This window comes from Dendrobates tinctorius, unplaced genomic scaffold (genome assembly GCF_039654945.1).
Source record: "Dendrobates tinctorius isolate UK_male_01 unplaced genomic scaffold, ASM3965494v1 ptg000250l, whole genome shotgun sequence".
In the NCBI taxonomy this organism is placed as follows: Eukaryota; Metazoa; Chordata; class Amphibia; order Anura; family Dendrobatidae; genus Dendrobates; species Dendrobates tinctorius.
Window position 1 is genome coordinate 11,588,686 of NW_027361917.1, and position 27,013 is coordinate 11,615,698.

At 43.1% G+C, this 27,013-nt stretch overlaps 1 protein-coding gene across 3 annotated transcripts in view; it reads right to left on the reverse strand.

The window, feature by feature from the left end:
- Positions 1-605: 605 nt before the first annotated feature.
- Positions 606-27,013, reverse strand: part of ABHD12 (abhydrolase domain containing 12, lysophospholipase) — a 91,879-nt gene continuing 65,471 nt past the window's right edge. For 2 of the 3 annotated variants that reach the window (XM_073557478.1, XM_073557477.1), the window contains exons 3-13: positions 22,266-22,371; positions 21,078-21,197; positions 19,513-19,543; positions 14,648-14,693; positions 9,905-10,034; positions 9,460-9,497; positions 8,596-8,675; positions 8,390-8,472; positions 7,050-7,128; positions 6,051-6,178; positions 606-2,892 (exon numbers count right to left, since the gene is read on the reverse strand). In XM_073557478.1, the coding sequence (XP_073413579.1) occupies positions 2,862-2,892; positions 6,051-6,178; positions 7,050-7,128; positions 8,390-8,472; positions 8,596-8,675; positions 9,460-9,497; positions 9,905-10,034; positions 14,648-14,693; positions 19,513-19,543; positions 21,078-21,197; positions 22,266-22,371 (872 nt within the window). In that variant the 3' untranslated portion in view covers positions 606-2,861. Of the gene's footprint in view, positions 2,893-6,050; positions 6,179-7,049; positions 7,129-7,155; positions 7,529-8,389; positions 8,473-8,595; positions 8,676-9,459; positions 9,498-9,904; positions 10,035-14,647; positions 14,694-19,512; positions 19,544-21,077; positions 21,198-22,265; positions 22,372-27,013 lie in introns of those variants that run through there. The other variant, XM_073557479.1, reaches the window with a different exon arrangement.

Genomic DNA, 27,013 nt, shown 5'->3' on the forward strand with positions numbered 1-27,013 from the left:
CTGCCTGTTAATGGTTACCCACTTTCATATGTAATTTTCCCCCCAAAACGTCATAGCCATTTAAAATTAATCTGAAAACAGTGCCAATAAGTGTAAAACCTGCACCTCGGGTGCCGTGGCCACTACATGGGAACTCACCCTAGGTGCTAAAACATTGTACTTTTCCCTAGGGGCTCAGATGTGCAGTTAATCAAGGATGATTCCATGTCTCAGATGATTACTGGCATATTGATCCTCGTGTTCGGTGACATCAGATTTGATTATGTGAACACATGTAGCATGTATGAACTCTGCACATGTTGAACGTGTTATTTTTAAGCAATCTTGGGGGGCTCGGGTTTGGTCAGTTTTAAAGAACTGACCATTAAAGCCGCCGGTCACTCCTAGCAGAAGACAAAGAGATATACTATATATATATATATATATATATAGATATATATATAGAGAGAGATATATATATATATATATAGATATATATATATATATATATATATATATATATATATATATATATATATATATATATATATATATATATATATATATACACACACACATACATACACACACACATATACATACATGCATACATATACACACACAAATTCTGGTTTCAAATTATTTTTTTATAACATTTAAAATGCAGATAATATTAGCAAAGCACATCATGGAAAGAAACAGATCAGTACTTTGGAAATGATACAGGCAGCAAGGATGTTTCTCCACTTTCCAGACTTACATTACAATATTTTGTTTCTAGTACAATTTTGTCAACTAAAAGGACTAAATAAAATCAAACTTGAAAAATCCAGACATTTGTTCCAATGATTAAGTATTTCAAGTACGGTAAGCCTTAAAAGAATTAGACATTTTCTCACGGTGTCTATGGAAAGTCCTCAGTCAGCCACTCATGGTGGAAAATGGAATCTGTGAGGGGCCTATAAGGACAATATCTAAAGTAGACTGGCGAGCCTGATCTAGGGATTAAGTGCATGTGTAAGAGACTTCTCCCCATGTGGAGTGCTTCATGGACATGTTAGACCAGCCGCAGTATGTAAGGTGGGTTTTAGGGTTATGTGCACACGGGAATGTTTTTTGAAGCAGAAGACACTTCAGGGAACCGCCGGCGGTGCTTTTCATGAAGTGTCCTCTGCTTTGTTTTGGCGGTGGCCTCTTCTGATTTTATACAGTATATAAGTTAGTGGAGTCTTCCAAGCCGAAGCCACCAGACGCTTGGAGCAGTCACTTCTTTTACTTGCTTTGCAGCTGTTGAAGCCTAAAGTTCTTAAAGAAGATAGCAAAAAATGAAACCTAGGCACAGTTAATCGTTCTGACCGTGCAGTGCGTTATTTTTAATATTGAGCGCTTTTTCAGACGCAATTCACCTAAATAAGCGCTGTGTGCACATAACCTTATCAAGTCTCTTTACCTCCATGTTTTGCTATCTGAGGATCTCCAGCTAATCCAAGTCACGGAGGCAGGTTAGGAGCGGACAACAGCTGAGGAACCACAAGCTGCAGAGCATGTGCTGAGAGATTGGACTAACGTCTTAAAGGGGTTAATTGATATATTTTTTAACAGTATTTAGTGTTGACAACAAAATAAGAACAACTGCAGCAAAAATAATGAAGACCCTCTCTAATCCATCCACTGAAGGTCCAGGGCAGAAGCTCCAGCAGACCCACCGGTCTTCAGCTGTAGGGTCACATGGCGGCAGCTTACCATCAGTGGCCTCAGCGGACACTTCCTATACAATTGGCCTCATGTCTCCCACCCAAGTGATGCTGACTGTAGGTTTGGGCATGTGCCAACTGCTTGCACAAGCAAAACTAGGTGGGCTGCCAAAGTACTAGAGTATGTGCAATGTATCGCCAGAGGATTAATGAGATTATTTTTCTTGTTACTTAAAAATAAAACTGCAGCGAATGTTAGAAAGGATTAGATGAGCCCCATTTAATGAATCCTATTCTGAGAGTACCCAGGTGAGATTAGTGATTCCGTCACATTTAATAGTTAAATCTAGACCTGGCTTTACTCCTCCTTACCTTGATCTCTGGACTTTCACCATTAGATTCCCAATAAAAGTATATCTAGTCCCTTTGGATGACCGTGCCTTACAAAGTAATTCCAAAGACTTAATAGCCAAGTCTATGGCAGAGAACCCATAGCAGACATATAATCCTTCCTGCACACCTCCTCACCTGGGACCCTGGCCGCGATAAGTCAAGGTTTCTCATGTATTAATATTATAAAGACAAAAGAAAGTTCTATTATTCTCAAGCCGGGCACTGTGCAACCTGCAGACACTCTACACTGCTAAGACCATACGGTTGGGTAGAACCAATAACCTGACACCTATGTGCTATCAGAGGACGTACAGAATATAGGAAATCTGAGCGCTAGAAATCACAGTAGCATGCACAACCTCTAAAGTTACTGCGTTGATAGTGCCTATGGGACATAGCTCTCCCCTGGAAAAAAAATACAGCAGCTTTCTCCATATCTGATGCCGGACACACTCTTTATCATCGGCAGTATCGTTCAAAGTCACAGCAGTGCCACGATTACAAGTAACAGATAACTGGTCTTCTCCTGGGAGCTCGTTCACGAATTTCTGCTTTTATGATACGGTTACTTGAAACATACAAGGAAAATCCCATCGCAGGCAATAAATAATAATTACGAGAAAATAAAAAGTCACACTCTTATCCAGTAGTTGTACCCCAAAGACACTGGAATGGACTATATCCCATGCGGAAGTATGGGCAAGCACTGACGCAAAGTGTCAACTTCACACGGGGTGGTCATACTGCTGGTCCCCAAATCACGCACAAGACTCTGGATTTTATTCTTCGGTCCTTCTACTGTTGCTCCGTGCTGCCAAGGAAATCTCTGGAGGGAAGATAGAAAGAAGGGAACATTATGGCCTCAAAGAAATACGGAAAGAAGATACAGCTATAGATCATATTTTTAGACTGGAAGAAACTTTTTAGAAAGAAGAAAAAAAAAAAACTTTATTAAAAAGTGCATACGTCTTATAGCTCTACTGCAGCTTCCTATGATCGAGAACACATCCCTCCCAAACACTGAAAAGACTATGCAGTGGAGCAGCTTCCCCCCAACAACATTCATTCTGAGCAGATTAAACCACCAAAACCTGCCCCTCAACAGGGCAGAGAAGTACACCTGCGCAGGATCATAATGCCGGGGAGACTGTGCGGATGACATAGGGACGAGTCATCCACGCCAAGCAGGAAGGACAGCATCGCAAGAAGATGGGAGGGCTACCATCCAAGAACAATTCAAAACCAAATTACAAAAGCCACCAGAATATCAAGGAATCACCTGCTACATTACAAAGCTAAAGAAGAAAATAACCGGGTGCCTCTACTGGTCACCTACAATCCAAATCTGGAAGTGCTAAGGGGAGCTGCACGGAAACTACAACCTTTACTACAAAAAGATGCCCGATTACAATCCATTTTTCCAGACCTCCCACTACTGTGTTTTAGGCAGCCCCCAAATCTAAGAAGCATCATTGTCAGAAGCTCCCTGTCCTCCCCAACAGCTGCAGGAACCTTTCCCTGCAACCAGAAAAAATGTAAAATCTGTCTATTTATACCACGGACAAGATAAAGATCCCCAACTCACATCAGGACTACAAGATCCCAGGTACTTTCAGCTGCATCACATCTAATGTGATGTACTTGATTATTTGTACTAAATGTCCAACTGGGGGCTGTATGTGGGGGAAACCGGGCAAAAACTGAGAACAAGGATGAATTCTCATCGCCACACAATAAGAGAAAAAAGAATGGATCGACCTGTGGCAAAACATTTTTGTATGCCTGATCACAACACCATGGACATGAGGTTACTTGTATTGAAAGGTACAGTAACTTCAAATCTCGGAGAGACAGGATGGTCTGGGAGTATAAACTGATGACGACCTTTGACATACTCAGTGCAAGAATGAATGTGTTGCATGGATTTATATTTTTTTACATCAATTAAGGAATTTGCTCCTCTGACCTTATGGGGGCATCACAACACATTACCAGACCCCAATCAGAGAACAGTAAAACATTCACACTCCTTATCTATGAACTGTTCCAATATTTATGACCACAACTGTTTATCACTCTCCCTTAAAGATAATTCTGCTTCATGTCACTTGTCTTATCTATTGCATTATTTCTCTTTCTATCTACTGGCTAACAAGGTCCAAAGAAATCTATATTTCCTGTATCATAATGCTTTTTGTTCACTTTTTCGTTTCTTGTTTTTTTGGCAAGAGGGATGAACAAAAAAAAGGAAGGAATTCTGGCATTGTACTCTGAATACATTTTTTTGTCAGTTTAGTATGCACAATGCAGATACAGTTTCATACATAAAGTATCTTAGGGGTTCATGCTCTCCGGTAACCGCTTGGATACATGTAGCACAGGGGGGTTTTATATTAAAACAGCATGTAGTTTATTGTCAATTATAAACCTTACAACTCCAAAATGAAGACAGCCTTCCTCCAGTATCAATAGATAATAAACCGCCCTTTTCTTCAAGCAGAATAAAACAAACATAGCAGCCTCAACGATCTCAGTATTCTAAGCAGCAGCTCACACTTGTATAAAATGTGTTCACCAAAACAAACAACTCTCTTTGCAGAGCTCTGCCTTTCTCCACTCTCAACAAACTCTACACTGTTGAGCTAACCCAGCTGCTGGTAAATAGCCTATAAACCCTGGGCCGGATCATAGAATCGACTTTTCCCAGCTAGGTTCTTTTGATGACAAACAAACCCTCCCCAAAATCCAGTCACATTAAACCCTTTCAGTAACCTATTGTTACTGGTGCAGCTTACATTACCGACACCCATCTACTATCCAAGAACTTACCCTCCTGCTTTCCTACAGTATATAGAAAAGGTTGATACAATTACTGTGATACCCATTTTTGTCATACTCAGAGAGCCATAACTCATTATTTTATGTACAAAGCTGTGAGAGGGCTTCTATTTTACGGAGCAAGCTTTACTTATTGGTACCATTTTGGGTTCTATATGACACTTTGATCATTTTTACTACAATTTATGTGAAGCAAGAAGAACAAAAAAGGCAATCATGTTGGAGTTTTTCATTTTTTTTCATGTTCACCATGTGGAATAAATAATTATATACTTTTATCGTGCGGATCGTTACAGACGGGGTATTTAAATATGTCTATTATTTTTATTATGTGTCTTTATATTCAGAAAAATAGTTTTTTTTTTCTTTACAATAAGTACTAGGACCGCAAAGGGACTTAACCATGAGATCATTTGATTGAGAAGGAAACTAACAGCATCTGCAATCCTGTAATAGCTTCCCCATACTCTGCTGTGGTAATGACTGTCTGTATAGTATGTAGTGAGAGGCTGAAATTAACCCTGTACATGCACCCGATTCCTTCTTTTGCTTAATTATACAAAGGGACAGCTTATTACATAGCCAACAAATGACAATATTCCATTTGAGATATATATAGTTTAGGCTCCTGGCTGTGGGAGATATACATCTTTTGGGAAGATTTGTTTTTCACCAATTTAATTTTGGGGAAACATAATTTAATAGTAGAAACTTACGTGAATCAATTCTCCAATTGTGTTTTATGGACCAGCGAGTCGACAAAACGGTGAATCAGGCCAAATCCTGAGAGATCGGAGTATAAGGCTCCACTTTACCATTCAGAAGATGGATACAATAATCCCCCACCACTCACAGAGAAGAGGACATCACCAAGTTTGGCACTCACTCTGGTAAAATGAATGTAAACTCTGCCTAGTGAAGGAAAAGTGAGCAGAGCCCCAGTTGAGCCGAGTACAAAGAGCACATTATGTACTGGGGCGCTCCCACTGAGGAATCTTATCATACGGAGATCCGGGATCTGTGCTTCAGATTAGCCACCACAAATCTATCATTACTTGAACTGGTCATCATTCACAATCAAGTGTATAAGGAATAAAAAGTGAGCATTTTTAGTCAAATTACAGTACGTGTGAAAAACACACTCACCTCAGGATCTGTTTTAGCTCCGGACTCCTGTATATGTACTTGTGCCTATATCCCAGATCTTTATTAAAAGGAACAAACTGCACTTTGAAGTCTCGTAAACTTCGTGCTGGAGCAGCAATGGTGTAAAGCTACAGAGATCAGACAACAAAACAGCATCAATTAACTTTAAAGAATCTCTGTTATGAAGCATGATCATAAGTGGAAATGGAGTCGAGCCAAAAAGATTACCATTACATTTGTCTTCTGCATTAGGCCTGTTTCACACATCCGTTTTTCCCCATCAGTCAAAATCCGCCGTTTTGCAAAAAAACGGATCCGCCATTTTTCTTGGCGGATCTGTTTTTTTTCCCCATTGACTTGTATTAACGGCGGATCTTGACGGATGGTCATCTGTTCGATCCGTTTTTTTACGGATCCGCCAAGATTTTGCTGTCCGCTGAGCGGACAGGACGGACAATGAAACGTTTTTTTCCCCGGCCGGATCCGCATTTTCTATTGCGCATGCCCGGGAGAAATGTGTCTCTCTCCCTCGCTCCTCCCCGGGCAGCGGTTCCTTTAAAATTCTTCCTTCCCGGATCCGTTAAAACAACGGTCCGGTGCCAAACGTTGTGGTCAGTACAGGAATGGATCCGTTGTCCGCCATTTTAGCGGATTTTAACTGATGGAAAAAAATGATGTGTGAAACAGGCCTTACTAGCTTTATGAGCGTACATACATACATACGCATGCATATAGACATACACACATAAAGACACACCAATATATATGAAGGGATCGTTAGGACTGCAGGGAGTACCCAGTGTGAGGTCAGTGTGTTCCCATACTAACATCTCTATTAATGGTGTCCTGCCAACCAATACACAGAAAATCATGACCGTCCTACGCCCTGTAACCGTTTCACATCCCAGTATATTTGGACAACATTTCCACTGGCATTACTGATTATTAATTCTGGAACACAAAAAGATCTGCAAACGCAGATAACATAAATACCCGTACCTTTCTTCCTAGATGGAATGGGATCACAGGGTCGTCCTCCGCATGTAGAATGAGCAATGGGCATGAAATATACTTCACACTAGAGCAAGAAACAATACAAAGGTTTCACTCCAACTTTACAGCTGTTATTCTGTGCAAAGTAAACCATTATTGGTCCTCAAAGTGTTGATCATCTGATCTCTGTAAGTGCAGATTGTATTAATTTATTCAGGAAAAATTATAACAGAGGTTGTCCATCTTTCGAGAATTTTTTCCCCACTTAAATGCATATATTTTGGACTATAATCAATGATTTAAGCCATTTTGCACGGTTTTCTTTCTATATCCGCTGTGAGCACAGAATTAGATAACGGCTGCTCCATCCGTCCGCTCACTATGGTGGTGAGGTTCCAACTCTTGCCTGCCTTTTACGGAGCTCCTCTCAGCTGATTTATGACCACAGACCACATAAAAGTAGAATGTGCAGGGAAATAAAGGGCCTGTAAAAGCAAAACGGTGCACAATTTTCAACTAAATCTAAACAGCAAAAATTATTTTTAGCCGCAAATACATGCATTTAAGAATAAAAAGTGTCAAAGGTAGCAAAGGTGGACAACCGCTATAGTGAAGTTCTGAAACTTAAAAGGGTATCACTAGAAAATGCCATCACTTTATGATTGGTTGGGGTCTGACTTCTGGAGCCACGGCGGCTCCTGAGAAGAGTCACCTGGCCACGCAGGAATCTAGTGCAGGGATCTAGTGATGTGAATGGAGGTGTACCAGTTTCCCTGCACAATGGGTGGGAAGAACCGTGAAGAGGCACACAGCCTCCATTCTCAGGACTGGTAGCAGCTCCAGACCCAATTATTCAAAGTGATGTAATTACTTATCAAGATGGAATCTCCAGTTGGTGTTTTTACCAGAATGTTAATTGACTGGTCCTTTGTTGTGCCGAGTAATGGGGGTCTTGGGAATCTATGAATCATGAATTTAGTGTCTATGCAAACAAATTGCAATAGACATTCCTGGGAATGCATATAAATTCTGCTCAAAATGTAAAATTCAGGTATGATGACAGTGCTTACATCAAGAGAATCAAAAGGTGCAGACGGACCCAACTGCCTTTAATAGAGTCCTTTATTTTATGATGGTGTCCATCACTTTACTGGGAGAGGAAAAAAAAAAAAAAACAGCCCAGCATGCTGTACTGAATTCTTCTGCATTTTGACAGAACATTCAGCAAAGATCATGTAAAGATTCTCTCTTATGGAATGAAAAGAGCCCTTGGAAAATATTAATGGAGTTCTGTAAAGGACATTTTGACATCGGCAATGTGACAGCTCGTTACGTCGCACACTTACTTATCATCATTTGCAAATTTGATGCCACTCGCTGTGATGGGATCCAGAAAGAACCAGTCAAAGCCGGGGAAATATCTGTATATCTAGATAAGTGAGGAGGCAAGAGAACATGTAAATCGTGTGAAAACACAAAACAGCGACAGAATTCTCATGCGAGCAAGTGCTAAAAGGATCGCTTGTAACAATGTAATGTACGCAGCACTTACCACTGAAAACGGATGACTCTTTGCCTCTTCACGGATGTTCGTAAATGGCGATTCTAATATCAGAGAATCCGGAGGGGTTTCTGCAAATAATAAGTATTTATGAAGGTTCATCCTGCTACACGTTCTGCACAAAAGTACAACCCTTTCACTACCAGGCCACTTTTGAAGAGCACAAAAAAAAAAACCCCTGTATAATCAAAAACATAATCAGACACCACATTATTAGCCCCAAAGCCATACATTGTGTACAAACAATACTGGCACTTTACAATCAAAAGAGGCCTTCATGGAAGTTTGCATCAAAACATCTGAGGCGGTAAAGAAATTACAGAAAAAAAAAAAAAAAAAGATTGTGGCTAAATAAAAAATAAAATAAAAAGTTCAATATGTGCAGCGATCACTCAGGCCAATCCTGCGGTCTACATGGTTAGCTCTCCTGTATTAGCCAGATGTAAACCCAAATGTCCGGGATTCACAACCCCATGACACCCAGGTTACAGTAGACCATCCCCAACGTTGGCTACCTTAGGGGAAATAAAAGACAACATGTCACATCACTTTCCAAAGACAGGCGGCACCAGAGTTGTGTGACAGCCACCTCTCCTGCTCCAACCAAAAAACCAGCCGTAACGGCGACTATGGAGAAGGAGAAAGCCGTCAGCCTATTCTATGGCTACATTCGGTTTAGAAATGCTGCTTTATCATAAGCCCTGGCTCGTCAGCTGCTGCCTATTACAATACAGTTGTCATCAATTACACCACAGAATTAAAAGTTCCAGAAAAAAAAAAAAAGAACAGAAATTCCAGCGTCTCCATGAATGTGCTGTAGAGTGGATAGAATAATAATGGGTACACATCACATACCTCGCTCACACAGCCGCCGCACTAAATTTGTGGCAACCCTAAAATTAGAAAATACAGTCAGTGATGATAAAAATCACATGATGGCAGATTTATAGAGCGATGTCAGATTCATATACATCTGATACAACATTTATGCTTCCTACCAGGATGGATAATGCAGGCAGCGAGCGCTCCGACACCGAGGACAGAACGCCAGTGTGCGGGTCTATACAGCAGAGGGAACGTCGCCTGCTCCATACTGAGTGCTGGGATAATTCTTGTCTGTCCCCCCTCAGGCCCTACAAAGCCTGAACCAAGCATTCATCTACATTCGGAACAGTCCGCACGCTCAGTAATGTCCTTCGTATACACACCATGCTGTACACTACAATGGCGGGTACTGACTTATTACAAGGCCTACATGGCATGAACATTACCTGCTGAAGACAAATGGTTTATAGCTTACCCCGTGCCTAATGAGTGTCCCCATATGTACACTGGGTTGTCACCGCTTCTGGCCTTTATCCAATCAAAAACGTGGAGGGCATCATAGGTCATTCCAGTCTCTGATGGAGAGCCGACAGAGTCCCCCCATCCTAAAAGAAGCATACAGACATTTTATAAACTGTAAATATATGCACGGCATCAGTTTCAGCAGTTTAATTAATTCAACTGTCAGATCAAGAGCTCGATACTAACACACGTATACCTCACCCACACACGATTGCCAGGGTTCCTGTGCACACTGTGCATTGTCAGCAAGCAGCTAATCAGTGGGGGTTATACACATTAGCTGAACTGGGCTGTATGAGATAGTCAGGCAGTGATAATCTGCTGCTAATAAAACACTGATTGTATTGAAACCACAACACACAGCTTAGCAAGTGACACATCCCCGGAATAGGGTTCTCTTGCCCTATATATTACACATGTCAAACTCTGGCCAGCAAGTCACATATGGCCCGCGGGATGATATTTGGCCCCCGATGCTGGGCAGGCAACCTGCCTAGCATCGCATTTTCAGCTGTATCAGCACCCTGGATGCAGATACAGTTGAAAGCAGTGATGGAGTAGGGAGTGTCAGCTGATGCTCCCCCCACATTCTCCCTCTGATGTCTCAGTGCAGCAGGTGCAATGACGTTATTACAACGTGCCTGATATGCCAAGCGGTGCACAGGATCAGAAGTAGCGCTGCAGAGACCAGAGCATGGGGGAACGAGGACAGGTGAGCATTTTTTTTTTTTATGTGGGGCCCATTATACTGTATGGAGCACTATGTGAGGCCATTCTACTGTATGGAAGGCAATGCAGGGCCCATTATACAGTATGGAGCACTATGTGAGGCCATTATACTGTGTGGAAAGCTGTGTGAGAAATCACAACAGTAGGGTTATCATACCGTGCATGAGGAGGAATTCACTGTGGAGGTGTCTTATGGTGTTTGGGGGACACTTTTGTTGGTATAATACTTTATCTGCATTATTCAATGTATTTTATCATATTACTTATTTAAATTAGGCCATTTGCTTTTTAATGCTCTTACATAACATTATTTTATTCCAATATACTAAATAGCTGCTATTTGCTCCCCAAATTCTATCACCCACTTGTTAAATGGGTCTAGCGAGTCCTCACCTTTATTTAGGATTGTGACAATTAAGAATTGCTGTGACCCAAAATATTGTGACAAGAACTAATCCACAACCAAGATTGTGTACCCCTTTGGAAAACAATTTGGAAAGCCCTGACCATTATCAATATCATTGATGTGGATATACCCAAGAGAACGGACAGCCACAGGTATGACACTGCACAAGGAGCCATGGAAACCACCAGGTCACATTCTGCTGCAATGGCGGCCAAAGCGTGAAGAAAGCCGTGGAGTTTTGTGCTTTAACATGCCGGCATTTCATAAACCTCGTCTCCCAGGGGTGTGCTGGGGGCAGGAATGACAGCGCAGCCGGCGGGGCTGGTGGCTCTCCTGTCCTCGCAGCGAGCCTTGTTATTAGGAGGCCAACGTGCGCCCACACCAGTTCTCTTCTTACAGACGGTGATTGTGATCTAATTGGCTCCATGTCTTCTCCCAGACTCTCCTACTCTATACCAGTAATGATGTTCTGACATGAAAGTATAAAGTACAGCGAAAATATAGTAGAAAAAAACAAACGTGATTAGCTCATCATGTTTCCATCTGGCATCGCTCACTAGGTTCATTACTAGTATGATGTTTCAAGACCCCAAAACCTGCAGATTAAAGGGGCTGTTTTATCAATACAAGCCCTTTTTTATAAAGCAGTGGTGTATTAGCATTAGTACTCTACAGCGGCCATCATGGATGACGTTTAGGAGAGGAAGGTCTTTATTTTGCTCGGATTTTCTGCACATGAGTGACCCGATAGAGGAGCTGCAGTCTATGGAGCCGGTCACTTTCTCATTCAGGAGTCGTGTATGGAATAACAATATGCTACATCAGCACAGCAGTCACCGCGGAGATTTACATCTGGCCTAGAAATAGTAACAGGACTTGAAGGATTTCTCTAGTTGCCACTTTATTCCTCTTCTCACCTTCTTTCAAGTTGGAGAGGATTCACCAAGTGCAATGCCGCCAAATACTGTAAACCTTCTAATGGTCTAAAGAACTACAAGCAGTCTTCAAAATGTATTCGTAGGGTTTTGGGATATTATTTATTATGCTTTGCTTATATAGCACTTTATACACATTATCATCACTGTCCCCATTGGGGCTCACAATCTAAATTCCCTATCAGTATGTCTTTGGAATGTGGGAGGAAACCGGAGAACCTGGAGGAAACCCACACAAACACGGGGAGAACATACAAAGTCTTTGCAGATGTTGTCCTTGGTGAGATTTGCACCCAGGACCCCAGTGCTGCCCCCACAGATATTACATTGGTATCCTGTCCTTAGAATGATCCATGAATGTGTGATCACCGCAGAATGAGAAGACTTCACAGCTGCATTCATATATCTGCAGCACTGCCTAATACTACAGCTCAGTCCATTGAAAAGGCTAGTGCCAGACACAGCCATGCTTATACGGAGGTAGCCGTGTAGGATCCTGCGGTGCACCATTAAACACTGCTGGCATATCCTAAGCTATCTTTAAAGGGAATCCGTCAGCAGGTATTTGCTATGAAATCTGAAAGCTGCATAATGCAGGGGCTGAGTCGGATTCCAGCAGTGTGTCACTTATGGGGGGCTGCTTGGTGCAGTTTTGATAAAGTCCCAGTTTTCTTTTTGGAGATGTAGCAGTGCTGAGAAAGCAGAGCTACTTATAACCCCATCTACACCACTGATTGGCAGCTTGACAATATACAGTGCACACAGGAAGCTGCCAATCAGTGGTGGGAGCAGGGTTACATGGATTAGCGGGACTAAAGGCAAGTAGTCCTGCAGTGAGAATCACCTGCCAATAAACTGTGAGCAAGCTCCTGACCAAGTGACATTGCTGGAATCAGGTTCTCCGCCCCTACATTATGCTACTCTCAGATTACACAGCAAAAACCAGCTAACAGAGTCCCTTTAGTACAGCCAATACATATAATATCCCTTTAACACATTCTACTGAGAATCATCATCTCTCAGGCTGCTGCCAACATATGGTGTGGATGTAAGGCACCTCATTCTGGAATGCAATGGAACGTACTAAGATTTCTTCCCTCCCAAACTTACACGATTTCATGAGAAAAGTGCTCGTCTTCATAAAACATCAGAGACATATATGGAGGTATTGTTTAGCCCCATAGCAGTCTATAACTACAGTCTTTGGACACAAAGTATAGTTCTATGCAAGAGGAAAACTAACTTAAAAGGGTGGTCCGGTCTTTTATTCAAGGTCTGCAGTCACTTTATGTGACTGCAGACTTGTGAATCCTTACAGCGAGCGCACAGTACAGTGTCAGTATTCGCTGGTGAGAGCGGGCAGTCCTATGATCACAAGTGTGACAGTTGCATACTTCCTGCCACATTCCGACGAGACATGCTCAGCATCGCTCAATTCACTTGTATAAAGTGAAGCAGAATACGTCACATCGGCGCATGACCACATATAGGCAAATCGCTTATTTGCCGTCACATGACCTCCTGTTCTCACCGGAAAATCCTGACAGAATGGCTGCACCTGCTGTAAGGATTCAAAAGTCTGTGGTCACATGGAATGACTGCAGACTTTTAGCAGAAGCCTAGACAACCCATTTAAGATCTAAGAGCTTATCTGCTGTCCATTTATGGCAAAGACGTCGATACTTTCATAGCTATAATGTCTCAGTTAGTGACTGTTCTCAGGTGGCATTAGGGGGTGTAGTGACAGAGAAGCCCCTTCCACTTGGGTGCCGTGGGAAGCATAGCATCTGTGGGGTTAAATAACTGGCAACAGGGTCATCTCTGATGCCAGCCAGTAGGGTAGGGTGAAGGCTGTATAACGCAGCTGGCACCCACTGGAGACGGCATGGCCACAGCTCCTGTGACGTCAATGTGATGGGCTATTAAATCGGCTTTTTTGAATGACCCACTTACGATAATGTATTAGTAGGGGTAAAATGGCCATCTAATGGTAAATTATACTTTAGAGCCATAGCCAAGGTATCATAATAAGGTTTCTTCTACACAGATGCAGATTCATTTTTTAATTCATGTGCGAAATTCATTAGCACAATAGATCGCATGTCTTCTAGTAATCTGAAGCATTATTTGTTCTACAACATATAGTCACACCATCCTGACTAGTGATGAGCGAGCGTGCTCGGATAAGGCGTTATCTAAGCATGCTTGTGTGCCGAGCACTAACAGCCGCGAGACATGCAGACGCAGGGATTTGAGTATAGTATTCGAGCGCACTGAATATACCCTTAGCACCTTATCCAAGCACATTCACTAGTCACTAATCCTGATGGGTTCCTTTTAAGTATAATTTACAAAAAGTGTTTATGATAGAGCACATGACATAAAGAAAAGAAAAAAAAAAAAAAAGGTCTCTGTGGCTTTTTTTCCCCCCTGGTAATCAGAATCGTTTTTTTTTCATGTAATACTCAGAACAGAAAAGAGGAAGCATGTGATTTAGATCTGTGCTTTGCAGATCACAGGACCAGACTTTTTTTTAACTTCAAAACTCTCAACCACAGAGTCTAAAAAGTCAGATAATGCCGTTTATAGGAATGGTAACACATGAACACCGAAAACAGTCTCTCACCTCTGTAGTCAAATGATATTACATGGTAGCCCAAAGAGCTGAGCACCTAAAATGGGAAACAAGCACAGAAAATGATATAAAATACATTTTATTACAAAATTCAACGATAAATGATCTTTTATTCCACTTTTAATTTTAGGCTCTGTGCCCACGATGCGATTTTTAAGCGTTTTTGCCGCGATAACGTTTAAAAATCTTGTACATGACGCACCCCATGCATTCCTATGGCATTCTGCACATGCTCATTCGTTTGTGTCTTTTGTGCGGAATCGCAAAGAATTGCCGCGATTCCGCACCCATAGGAATGCTTGAGAATCGCTTACTTCCCGCATGTGGCTATGCCCACCATGCGGGAAGTTAAGCGTCTCATGTGCGGTTGGTACCCACGGAGTGGAGGAGAGGAGACTGTCCTCAGGCCCTGGGTACCATACCACTGTAAAAAAAAAGAATAAAAAAATAAAAATATTGGGGTATATTTACCTTCCGACGTCACGCGCTGCATTCCAGGGCCTCAGCGTTCCCAGTAATGCCTTGCGGCAAGGTCCTGTGATGACGCGGTCTCGCGAGACCAACGTCATCACAGGTCTCGCAAGGCATTACTGGGAACGCTGAGGCCCGGGATGGCAGCGCGTGACGTCGGAAGGTAAATATACCCCGATTTTTTATTTTTTTATCATTTTATCTTTTACTATTAATGCCGCATAGGCGGCCTCAATACTAAAAAGCTGGTCACACTTGTCAAACACTATGTTTGACGAGTGTGACCAACCTGTCAATCACTTTCCAAGCGATGCTTCAAATCGCTTGGAAAGTGCTTGAGAAAATCGCAGCAAAATCGCGAACAGAATCGCGGTAAAATCGCAGTGAAATCGCGCGGAAAAAACCGCGCGATTTCTGGGAAGGAGTCCGGTTTTCATTGTGCGTTTTAAAACGCTACGTGGGCCCATAGCCGTAATGTTGTAATTAAATCTCATAAGCAAGTAAACACTCAATTAAATGATATGTTCAATGAAAGAACATCTGCTGCACATTTATCATCTGGAGTCCTCCATTCTGTGCTAGTCAATCTCTCCATATTTATGGCAGTCAAGGCTCTGGTCTTAGATACAGATCACTAAATCCCTTGCAAAGCCATAGATTTAAAAGATTGCAAGCTGACTGCCTGCAGTCACCACTAGAGGGAGCTGAATAGCCCAAAGCATACAGGTTTTGTATTTGGTTCAATATATGAGGAACATGCAGCTGGCATGTAAGCGCCCTCAAGTGGTAGCTGCATAGACCAGCAGATTCTTTTTTAAAAAGGAATCTCTCAACAGGCTTTCGCCACCTAATATTATACTGACAGTTGTATAATGTAGAGACACAGACCCCAATTCCAGCAATTTGTCCCTTACTGGGCCGCTTTCTGTAGTTATGTAAAAATCACTGTTTTATCAGGAGGTTATCACTAGAGGATTTGTAAACCTGCTGCCCTGTAGTCCTCCATATTTATAGGCTTTGAATAACCCCGCCCACATCTGATTGGCAGCTTTCTGCCTACGCACAGCATACACATAATGCTGCCAATCAGTGATGTGTGCAGGGTTATACAGAGATCACTGTAGTCTGGGTCTCTGCCCTTACATCATACTGATATGAGCTGCCATAGAAAAAACCCAGTGACAGATTCCCTTTAAATGCACCTCCATCAGGAGCTTATCTACGGCGTCCTGCCGACGCCTGCGCACTGCAGGACTCTGCTCTGCCCTCAGCAGGGCAGAGCAGTGCGCCGCAGCCACGACAGGAAGGAAGAAGAGGACGGCATCAAATGAAGATGGGAGGCGCCTGACTGGACCGCCCCCCCGGTGAGTATAATCTAAGGCTATGTGCACACGCTGCAGATTCACCTGCGGCTTTTTCCGTGCGGATCCTCAGGTAAAGTGACCTGCGGTTTTCCTGCTGATTAGTCTGCGGGTTTGCCTTGTGGTTTCACACCTCTACTATGTTAAAGGTGTAAAACCGCTGCGGAATCCGCACAAACAATTGACATGCTGCGGTTTGTAAACCGCAGCAAAACCGCGTGAGAAAAAACTCAGCGTGAGCACAGCGGTTTTGAAATGCCATAGGATAACATGGTACTGTACCATGTCTGCGGAACCGCTGCGTTTCCGCAGGGCCAAAACCGCTGCGGAAACGCAGCAGAATCCGCAACGTGTGCACATAGCCCAAGGGCCCCGTCATACATAACGACTCACCAGCGATCCCGACAACGATATCAACGTGTCAGGATCGCTGGTAAGGCCTCTTTCACACTTCAGTTTTTTACAATCAGTCACAATCCGCCAGGTTTTGAAAAAAACGGATCCTCAATTTTCTTTTGAGGATCTGTTTTTTTTGCCCATTGACTTCCATTAATGGCGGATTGTCGTCCGTTGCATCCGTTTTTTTTGAGGATCCGCCAAAAGTTGCTGTCCGTCACCATCCTCCAAGATTTCAAAACGGAGCTTGCAACGTTTTTTTCTCAGGCGGATCCTCCAGACACTCATTTAACCCGAAATTTTTTCTGGTTGCCGGACAAAAAAAAAAATCTCTCTCTCTCTCTCTCTCTCCTTTTCCAATTTGTCGGATCCGTCAAAAAAAAAAAACGGACAGGTGGCATCCGTTGTCCTCAGTACTAAAACGGATCCACCATCCGTCCTTTTAGCGGATTTTGACTGATGCAAAAAACTGAAGTGTGAAAGAGGCCTTAGTCACTATGTAATCGCTGGTGAGCTGTCAGACAGCTTCACCAGCGATCAGCACAGCGACGCCGAGCGCGCGGCGTCGCTGTGTTCGTTAGTTACCAGCGCACTGATGCAGGGAGCTGGTAACTAAGGTACACATCGGGTTTCTAAGGGACGCCCGTCCCTTGGATACCCGTTGTGTACTTTAGTTACCAGCTGATCGCTGGTCTCCCGCCTGTCACACGCAGCGATTCGTGCTGGCCAGCGGGAGATCAGCGACCAAAAAAAAGTCCTGGGCTTTCCTACAGCGATCAGCGATACCGGCAGGGGGTCGGTCGCTGATCTCTGTCACACACAGCGATCTCGCTGGTGAGATCGCTGTTGTGTCACAAAACTTGTGACTCAGCAGCAATCTCGCTAGCGAGATCGCTATGTGTGACGAGGCCCTAACTTGTTTTTCTTATCTTTCAGGTTACATGGGAGGCTTATCTACTGCATTACAGAATGCTGTAGATAAGCCCCTGATGTTAATGCCGGCAGGTGATAGTCCAAAAAAAGGGTGACAGATTCCCTTTAAATGTACATAATGTATGTACAGTACTGTACAAAAGTTTTAGGCAGATGTGGGAGAAAATGCTGCAAGTACGAATGCTTTCAAAAATGTTGTAGCATTTTTTTTTATCCATTAACAATATGCAAAGTGCATGAACAAAAGAGAAATGTAAATTAAATTAATATATTTGGTGTGGCCGCCCTTTGCCTTCCAAGCAGCATCAATCCTTCGAGGCCAACTAGCACAAAGTCAGGGGTTTTGTAGGATCATGGTCAAGTGTATGAGCAACCAATTCTACACAGAGTTGATGATGATCATTCTCATATGGAGACTGAAACAAGTCCCGATACATTCAATATTTTACGTTAGAAAACGGAGGGGACGCTGAGCAGACATGTGCAGTTTTTTGGCTTTTTCACATTATTTTAACACAGATATGACAAAGTGGGAGGGTCAACCCCTGATCGTCAAATCCGGTACCTTGTGCTCCAGCCCACCCAACATTAAAACCGGTGTGAAAAGCACCAGTCTCGATAAATTGGGGATACAGTCATTAAATGAAACAGTTGTGTAGAAGGCTTAAAGGGCAGCCATCATCAGTAAAATAGCCTATTGATTAAATCAAGTTTTTAGGCTAAATATATTTTTTTTGCATATCATGATCTGTAGTAAAGAAAAAAATTTGCAATTTTCACACCGGCCAATGGGGCTTTTATTAGACCAACTTCCTGCAGTCCTGTAAGAAGGAGCACGTGCATATGGTCACAATGGTCAGATCCAGACCCTCTTTCTGAGTACTGACCTATCTAATGAGAGTGTGCTATAGTCATTGTGAAAGGAGACACCCGATGTGTACCTTAGTTACCAGCTGATCGCTGGTCTCCCGCCTGTCACACGCAGCGATGCGTGAGGGCCAGCGGGAGACCAGCGATCAAAGAAATGTCCTGGGCTTTCCAAGAGCGATCAGCGATACCGGCAGGGTGAGATCGCTGTTATGTCACAAAACTTGTGACTCAGCAGCGATCTCGCTAGCGAGATCGCTATGTGTGACGGAGCCATAAGGCCCGTGCCGTAGTGTGAGTACAACTGTGTTAATGTCCTGTGCCTACTCTGACAGAAGGACTGCTTAGTTTATTATATGGTTTGGGCTGGAGCAATGCAATAATCCTTATGTTGTTTTGCACCAAATCTATATAATATAGATATATATATTTTTTTAAATTAAAAGGTTGCTATGTGAAATGACGTCCTATATTCCGGTTTATCAACTATCTGTTAATCTATCCACAGTATTCTCAATCACTCATCACACGCAGTGGATCTAAGGTCTCGGCTAATTGCCTAACCCTGATATACAGCGAGAAGACCTCTGACACGGTTTGAGAAACTCGATCACAACAGTGACCTAACTTTTGGCTTGCGCCCTGCACTAGTGAGTCATATTCCACAGACCGACCTCGCTTCTTGTTTCATGTAGGAGAAAGGTGCACGGCTGTTTCCTTCCTACAGGCATTTCATTATTCAGCATCTTCACTACTAACGTTTTCTAGATCTCAGTCTGGTGAAAGTATTGATGCCAGTTCTCATAAGAAAAAATAATAACACAATACCTTATATAACTGTACACGGTGATCACCTCCTCTGTGGGGAAAAAAAAAGAAAAAATAGGCTTTTATACACAACTGTATATTGCCTTGCTGTTGGAAGATGGACACATATAATTTGATCAAACAGTGTGCCAATACCTCAGTTTTATAACAACATATAACAAAATGTGAGAAAAAAACATGAGAACAACCGCACTAAAAACCATTCAGTTTTGTCAGATATGCATTAAAAATTAATTATACTCAAAATGCATTTCCAGGCTTTGGATTTCGGCGCCCTAACAAATGTCAAGCTGCCCCCCACCACTTAATGTCCACTAATCCTTGCGTCACCCATCCATTCTGTGACAATGCTCTTACAAGACTGTAGACACCAGTATTTATAAATCCGCATCCTAAAACATGCCAATCCACATAGGGAGCAAATAGGATAGGCTGATTCTTCAAAGCTTTTACGCCACAAAAACGGTGTAAAAAGGGCTGAAGAGTTGCAAACTTTTTGCATTATGTGAGGCTGAGCAAAAATGTTGACACTTTTGGTGTTTTCACGCCATTTTCATCCAACTAGGACAAAGAGGTCAGAGTTGGGGCGGGGTGTTGGAGGACACTCGCTCGTCATGACGGGCAGATGGGGTTTCTTATGCCACAAATCTTACTCCAGCCCCTCACTAACATTCGTGGTGAGGCGCACATGGAGGAGTAATGAATAGGGCACCTCGCAGCCCAACCAACCCCCCACATCTCGAGTGAAAAACATTGATCTTGATGAATCTGGACCAAAGTCCTTACAGAAAAAAACAAACACTTACCTGAACATTCTTCAGGGCATAATAGTGCTAGATTGGGTGTGTTGCTATGTAATCAGGCCATTCTTCTATCCAGCATGCGCTAAATATCAATGGAGAGGCAGATACTTAGCATCTACTAGAGAAGTCTTTGGGCGCCCTTCCACTGGTCCCTATATTTTGCTTTTTATTCTCTATCTTCTGGATATAACATGTATCCTGCAGATCGGACTGCATTTTCATGGTGACAGGTTACCGCTAGCGATGAGCGAACGTGCTCGAATAAGGTGTTAACCAACGCTCATACGCTTATCAGGGTATCTTGGGTATGCTCGGATAATATATTTCAGTCCCTGCGGCTGCAGACAGCCGCAACACGTGGGGATTGGCAAACGGGCCGAGGCTGTCTAACAGTCGCAGAATATGCAGCCGCAAGGACTTGAACTTGATATCCGAGCACGCCCTAGATACTCTGGTATGCCCGGGATCGTTTAGAGCGTGTCATGCAGAATGGTATATACGTGTGTCTGCAGGGAATTTTATTGCCTGTCCTCCCTATTTGGATATACACCCACTAGGTAGATTTGTTGCCGGAATTATTTTTCAACAGATGAATGGGGCCGTCACAGAACATTCTACAAATTTGCTAATTTGTGAACCCACCCTTAGCCATTACTGGACAGAACTACACGATGGTCATAAAGAATAAAAAGAGGAAAAACAACAAGGACAAAATAACTGAACAAACAAACAAAAAAAATTCTATGGCAAAGAGGCGCTCACCTCGTGCCAGCGTTCCCATGCAAGTAAAGGATGACAGGATAGCTCGTAGACATCACTTCCTCATACCACGCCTGATCTTTTCTCTGAGCATCTTTCCACAGGACTGCAGGAATGGTGTGCCTGGATCCACAACAGCTTGTTACTTACACTTTATATGTATGCAAATACTAATATTGTAACATTCCTCATTAAAGAATTTGGCCACTATTTTTTTTTCTCTCCTTAAGATAGGCCATGGATATCCTACTAGTGGGGGTGCAACACCCATCACCCCCACCGATCAGCAGCTGCCGATGCCGGCTGGAAGTTCTCGGATGCTGCCAGAACACAGCAGCTCTGTCAATACTATTCATTCATCTAAATAGGGGTATATCTGCACTACCCAGCCGCTAAAGAAATGACAGAGCTGCTGTGTTGGCAGCATCCGAGAACTTCCAGCCGGGATCGGTAGAAGATGATCGGTGGGGGTGATGGGTGTTGTATTTGACTGCTGTAGTGCAAATACTGGGAATGGCCAAACTGCTCACTCCTTTCCTACAAGCAGTAGCACAATACATGCAGAATATCTCCAAGCATGCTCAGGGAAAATAGCATTTTTGAGAGTGGCAATGATGTAACCTTGGTTTATGTGCTCGCTGTCTTGTTGCATTTTATAGTTTCAAATGACAAGTCTTAGACAAGTCTATTGTCCGCCTGCAGCAAAGCTATAAGGAGACGAAAACGCACAACTACAAGTGCGGGGTACACTAGGAGGGACTATACTGTGACACGTCGAGTTTCAGGTCAATGGGTTCGGTGCAATAACCTTGATTGATCTGACACATTTATCAATTAAACAATCCTAATTATATCACCAGATCAGGCAGAACGCAGCCTATACAGCGAGAAATAGTGTAAAACTAAATTTACACTTCTTGGTAAATCTTTTCTTTTATTGAAACAGAATAATCAACGCTACTTTTCCATAACCTTTTTGCAACATACCTGTATATACTAGGCTGCTGGAACCCAAAAGATTTGAACCTGGGACCCAGCGCTGCAAAGTAACAGTGCTAACCACTGAGCCACCATATGGTTATGCTTATTGTCTACACTGGGAACAATATTTTCCCAGTGCACACACTAATTATCACGGCGTGATGTCATGAGGACTCAATCCGTGTGTCCAAAGAGTAGGGCAGCACTTACCAGACACCAATAGATACATCCTCCTCTGGCTGCAAGTAGAAATTACACGTGTGATTTAAACCTTGATCCTGAGGCCTCTTCAGATCAATAAAATACGGAAATCTCACTGAAAGACGAAAAAACAAGCTCAGCATTAGTTTACATGATTGCTAAAGGAAAGCCAGGGGCTGGTCCTGCCGGAAGGGACATGCCTGTAGTGAAGAGCACTTTGTAAAGAAATTGTAGAAACCGGCGGCCATTTTTAGGAAGATAAAAACGTGAATCCAAAACAGAGAACCAGCAGATGAACTGATCATTACAAGAGCACCAGGTATGCTGACAATGCATTGGCAAGCATCTACAAATTTTCACTTTGGACTGGAAGGACACCAAGAACCTCCCTATGATCACCAAGAGAGAAAATGGAGAGGAGGCACTCTATGGAGACACAACTCTGGTGGACTCCACTGCCACAGGGAAGCAGCTCAGTAGGTGGTCAGACCAGTACTTATAGCATTGGGGAAGGAATGAGCTCTCCCATGTTTGCTGATGTGAGATTATCTCCAAATCATCCCTAATAGCAAACAATGAGAAGATTAGGCGATGACTGCCCTGAGCCTTTACAAGCACTCCCAAAGCAAAGGTCCTGCACATCAAACATATGTGGAATCCGCCTGTGAAGATGCCATTAACAACTGGTAAAAAAGGATACACAACATGAAGTCCTGGACAACCTCTTCAACTAATCTTACAGTACAAGGGCCGTGATTGGCATCACAGCTCAGGCTTTGTAAGGCTGTGTGCACACGATGTGGAGTCTCCAGCGGATTTTTCCACGCAGAAAACGCAGGTGCGTTATTGCCGCGTTTTTGCCGTGGATTTGATGCGGTTTTACCTGCGGATTTGCATGCGTTTTTGTAAGCTAAATAAAGATATGTTATTTAACAACAACAACAAAAAAAAAAGATTTGTGATGTCATTTCTGACCAACCTCCTCATTTACATTTGTCCAACCCACACTCCAATACACACAGATACATAGATAAATAAATATGGGATAGATAGATAAATATGGGATAGACAGATAGTTATATATAGATAAATGGATAGATATATTTATCTATAGATATTTCCATAGATATTTATAAAATAATTAAAAAAAAAAAAAAGAAAAAAAAAAGGGAAATAAATGGCATGGGCTTCTGCGCGATTTTCTGCGCCCGAGGGGGAAAGCCGACGACCAGGGGCCAATATTTGTAGCCTGAGGACCCCTCAAAAAATGACGTGTGTTCCCCCTATATTTTATAGCCAGAAAGGCTACGCAGACAGCTGCGGGCTGATATTCATAGCCTAGGAAGGGGCCATGGATATTGGCCTCCTCCTGGCTACAAATACCAGCCCGCAGCCGCCCCAGAAATGGCGCATCTCTAAGATGTGGCACTTAGCCCCTCTCTTCCGAATCCTGTGTAGGGATGGGGTAATATAAGGGGTTAATGTCACCTTGCTCTTGGAAGGTGACATTAAGCCCGGTTAATAATGGAGCGGCGTCAATAAGATGCCTATCCATTTTTAATCTTTTAAAATGGTTTAAAAAAAAAAAAACACACACACATAAGAATAAAGTCTTTTAATGAAATAAAACACAACACAGTTTTCATCTTTTTATTTAACTCCCAGATCCTAGCGACGCCCCCGTCTCCTAGAAAAAAACTAAAAATAAACCAACCGTATACTCCCTGTCCGACGCAGTCCAATTAATAACGAGGGTCCCACGACGATCTCCCCCAGTTATATTTCTGGATTCAAATGAGGTTTATTGTACTAACAGAAAATGTGCAATCTGCATTTAAACAAAATTTGACTGGTGCAAAAGTATGGGCACCCTTATCATTTTCTTGATTTGAACACTCCTAACTACTTTTTACTGACTTCCTGAAGCACTAAATTGGTTTCGTAACCTCATTGAGCTTTGAACTTCATAGCCAGGTGTATCAAATCATGAGAAAAGGTATTTAAAGTGGCCACTTGCAAGTAGTTCTCCTATGAAGAGTGGCATCATGGGCTCCTCAAAACAACTCTCAAATGATCTGAAAACAAAGATTATTCAACATAGCTTTTCAGGGGAAGGATACAAAAAGTTGTCTCAGAGATTTAACCAGTCAGTTTCCACTGTGAGGAACACAGTAAGGAAATGGAAGAACACAGGTACAGTTCTTGTTAAGCCCAGAAGTGGCAGGCCAAGAAAAATATCAGAAAGGCAGAGAAGAAGAATGGTGAGAACAGTCAAGGACAATCCACAGACCACCTCCAAAGACCTGCAGCATCATCTTGCTGCAGATGGTGTCACTGTGCATCGGTCAACAATACAGCGCATGCATAACGCCTTTTTGTATGACCAAACAACTCAATCTTTGTTTCATCAGTCCACAGGACCTTCTTCCAAAATGTAACTGGCTTGTCCAAATGTGCTTTTGCATACCTCAGGCGACTCTGTTTGTGGCGTGCTTGCAGAAACGGCTTCTTTCGCATCACTCTCCCATACAGCTTCTCCTTGTGCAAAGTGCGCTGTATTGTTGACCAATGCACAGTGACACCATCTGCAGCAAGATGATGCTGCAGGTCTTTGGAGGTGGTCTGTGGATTGTCCTTGACTGTTCTCACCATTCTTCTTCTCTGCATTTCTGATATTTTTCTTGGCCTGCCACTTCTGGGCTTAACAAGAACTGTACCTGTGTTCTTCCATTTCCTTACTATGTTCCTCACAGTGGAAACTGACTGGTTAAATCTCTGAGACAACTTTTTGTATCCTTCCCCTGAAAAGCTATGTTGAATAATCTTTGTTTTCAGATCATTTGAGAGTTGTTTTGAGGATCCCATGATGCCACTCTTCATAGGAGAATCAAATAGGAGAACTACTTGCAAGTGGCCACTTTAAATACCTTTTCTCATGATTTGATACACCTGGCTATGAAGTTCAAAGCTCAATGAGGTTACAAAACCAATTTAGTGCTTCAGGAAGTCAGTAAAAAGTAGTTAGGAGTGTTCAAATCAAGAAAATGATAAGGGTGCCCATACTTTTGCACCGGTCAAATTTTGTTTAAATGCAGATTGCACATTTTCTGTTAGTACAATAAACCTCATTTGAATCCAGAAATATAACTGAGTCCATCAGTTATTAGATATATGAAACTGAAATAGCTGTTGCAAAAACCAAAATTGTTATAAAGAAAAAAGGTTAACATTAATAGGGGTGCCCAAACTTTTACATATGACTGTACATACACACACACACAGCCCCGCAGCCCCCCCCCTACACACCCACTGGACAAACCGATGACGCACGGGCAGCCCCCCCGCAAGACTCCATCAGACCCCGGACAGCCCTATGAGCCCCGCACAGACCCCCGACCGCCCGATGACCCTGGCACAGGCCCCGTACAGACCCCCGGACAGCCCGATGACCCCGGCACAGGCCCCCGGACAGCCCCGCACAGCCTCGGTAACCCCCCGCACACGCCCCCGGACAGCCGGATGAGCCCCGCAGTCCCCCGCACACACTTACACGCACACAGTCACCGCCCACACTGCGCCCTCACTCTCCCCCCCTCCCGATCTGCAGAGTTTCATCCGCAGCAAAGCCACAGATCTTTTTGAGACCTGCGGTTTTGCTGTGGATCAATGCAAGTCCACACAAACAATTGACATGTTGACATGCTGCGGAAATGAACCTGCAGCGTTTCCGCGCGCATTTTTCCACAGCATGTGCACAGCGTTTTTCAAATTCCATTGACTTTAATGGTACTGTAAAACACAGCAGAACCTGCCGCGGACCCGCAGGGCCAAGTCTGCTGCGGATCTGCGGTAGAATCCGCAACGTGTGCACATAGCCTAACCACATACGTATGCAGCCCATGAGATCTCAATGGACCCAAAACTGTCTGTGCAGAAGGTATGGGCGAAAGGCAGATCCATGTAATGAAAAATGCGAGCCTCCATCTTTCTTTTCATAAACAATGCAGTCATGTCAGTCGGACAGGGAATGGCTCAGCTGCTCCCTGGTAAGGAGTCCATTGCCTAGAAACCTACAACAAACCAGCAGCTTCTATAGCTCTAAACTGACTACAACATCCACATACTGATTATAATAATTACTTCCCCAGCCAATATACCATTCACAGAGTCATAAACATCCAGGGACCGGCTGGACCGGAAAGCAGGAGGGTATGTGGACCCCCCCCTCCAAGCTCAGTCCTAGGATTACATTTTGAGGCCCTTAATGAATGGCCAAATATAATTGGAAGACTGCCAGGTGACAAGTCTGCCTGAGGCCTTATGCCTGCACAAATCATCCACCTTGTGACCTAGAAGGGGCTCCACAACTCATTCTTATGTCAGGTTCACACAAAACACATCAACAAACTGGAGCAAGTTCAGAGAAGAGCGACCAGAATGGTGACCGGTCTGCAAACCATGTCCTATGAGGAAAGGTTACAGGATTTGGGAATGTTTAGCTTGCAAAAGAGAAGACTGAGAGGAGACTTCATAGCTGTGCACAAATATCACAAGGGCTGTCACATTGTAGAAGGATCAACTTTATTCTCATTTGCACAAGGAAAGACTAGAAGCAATGGGATGAAACTGAATTAGATTAGATATTAGAAAAAACTTTTTGACAGTGAGGGAGATCAATGAGTGGAACAGGCAGCCACGAGAGGTGGCGAGTTCTCCTCCATTAGAAGTTTTCAAACAGAGGCTGGACAGATAATTAG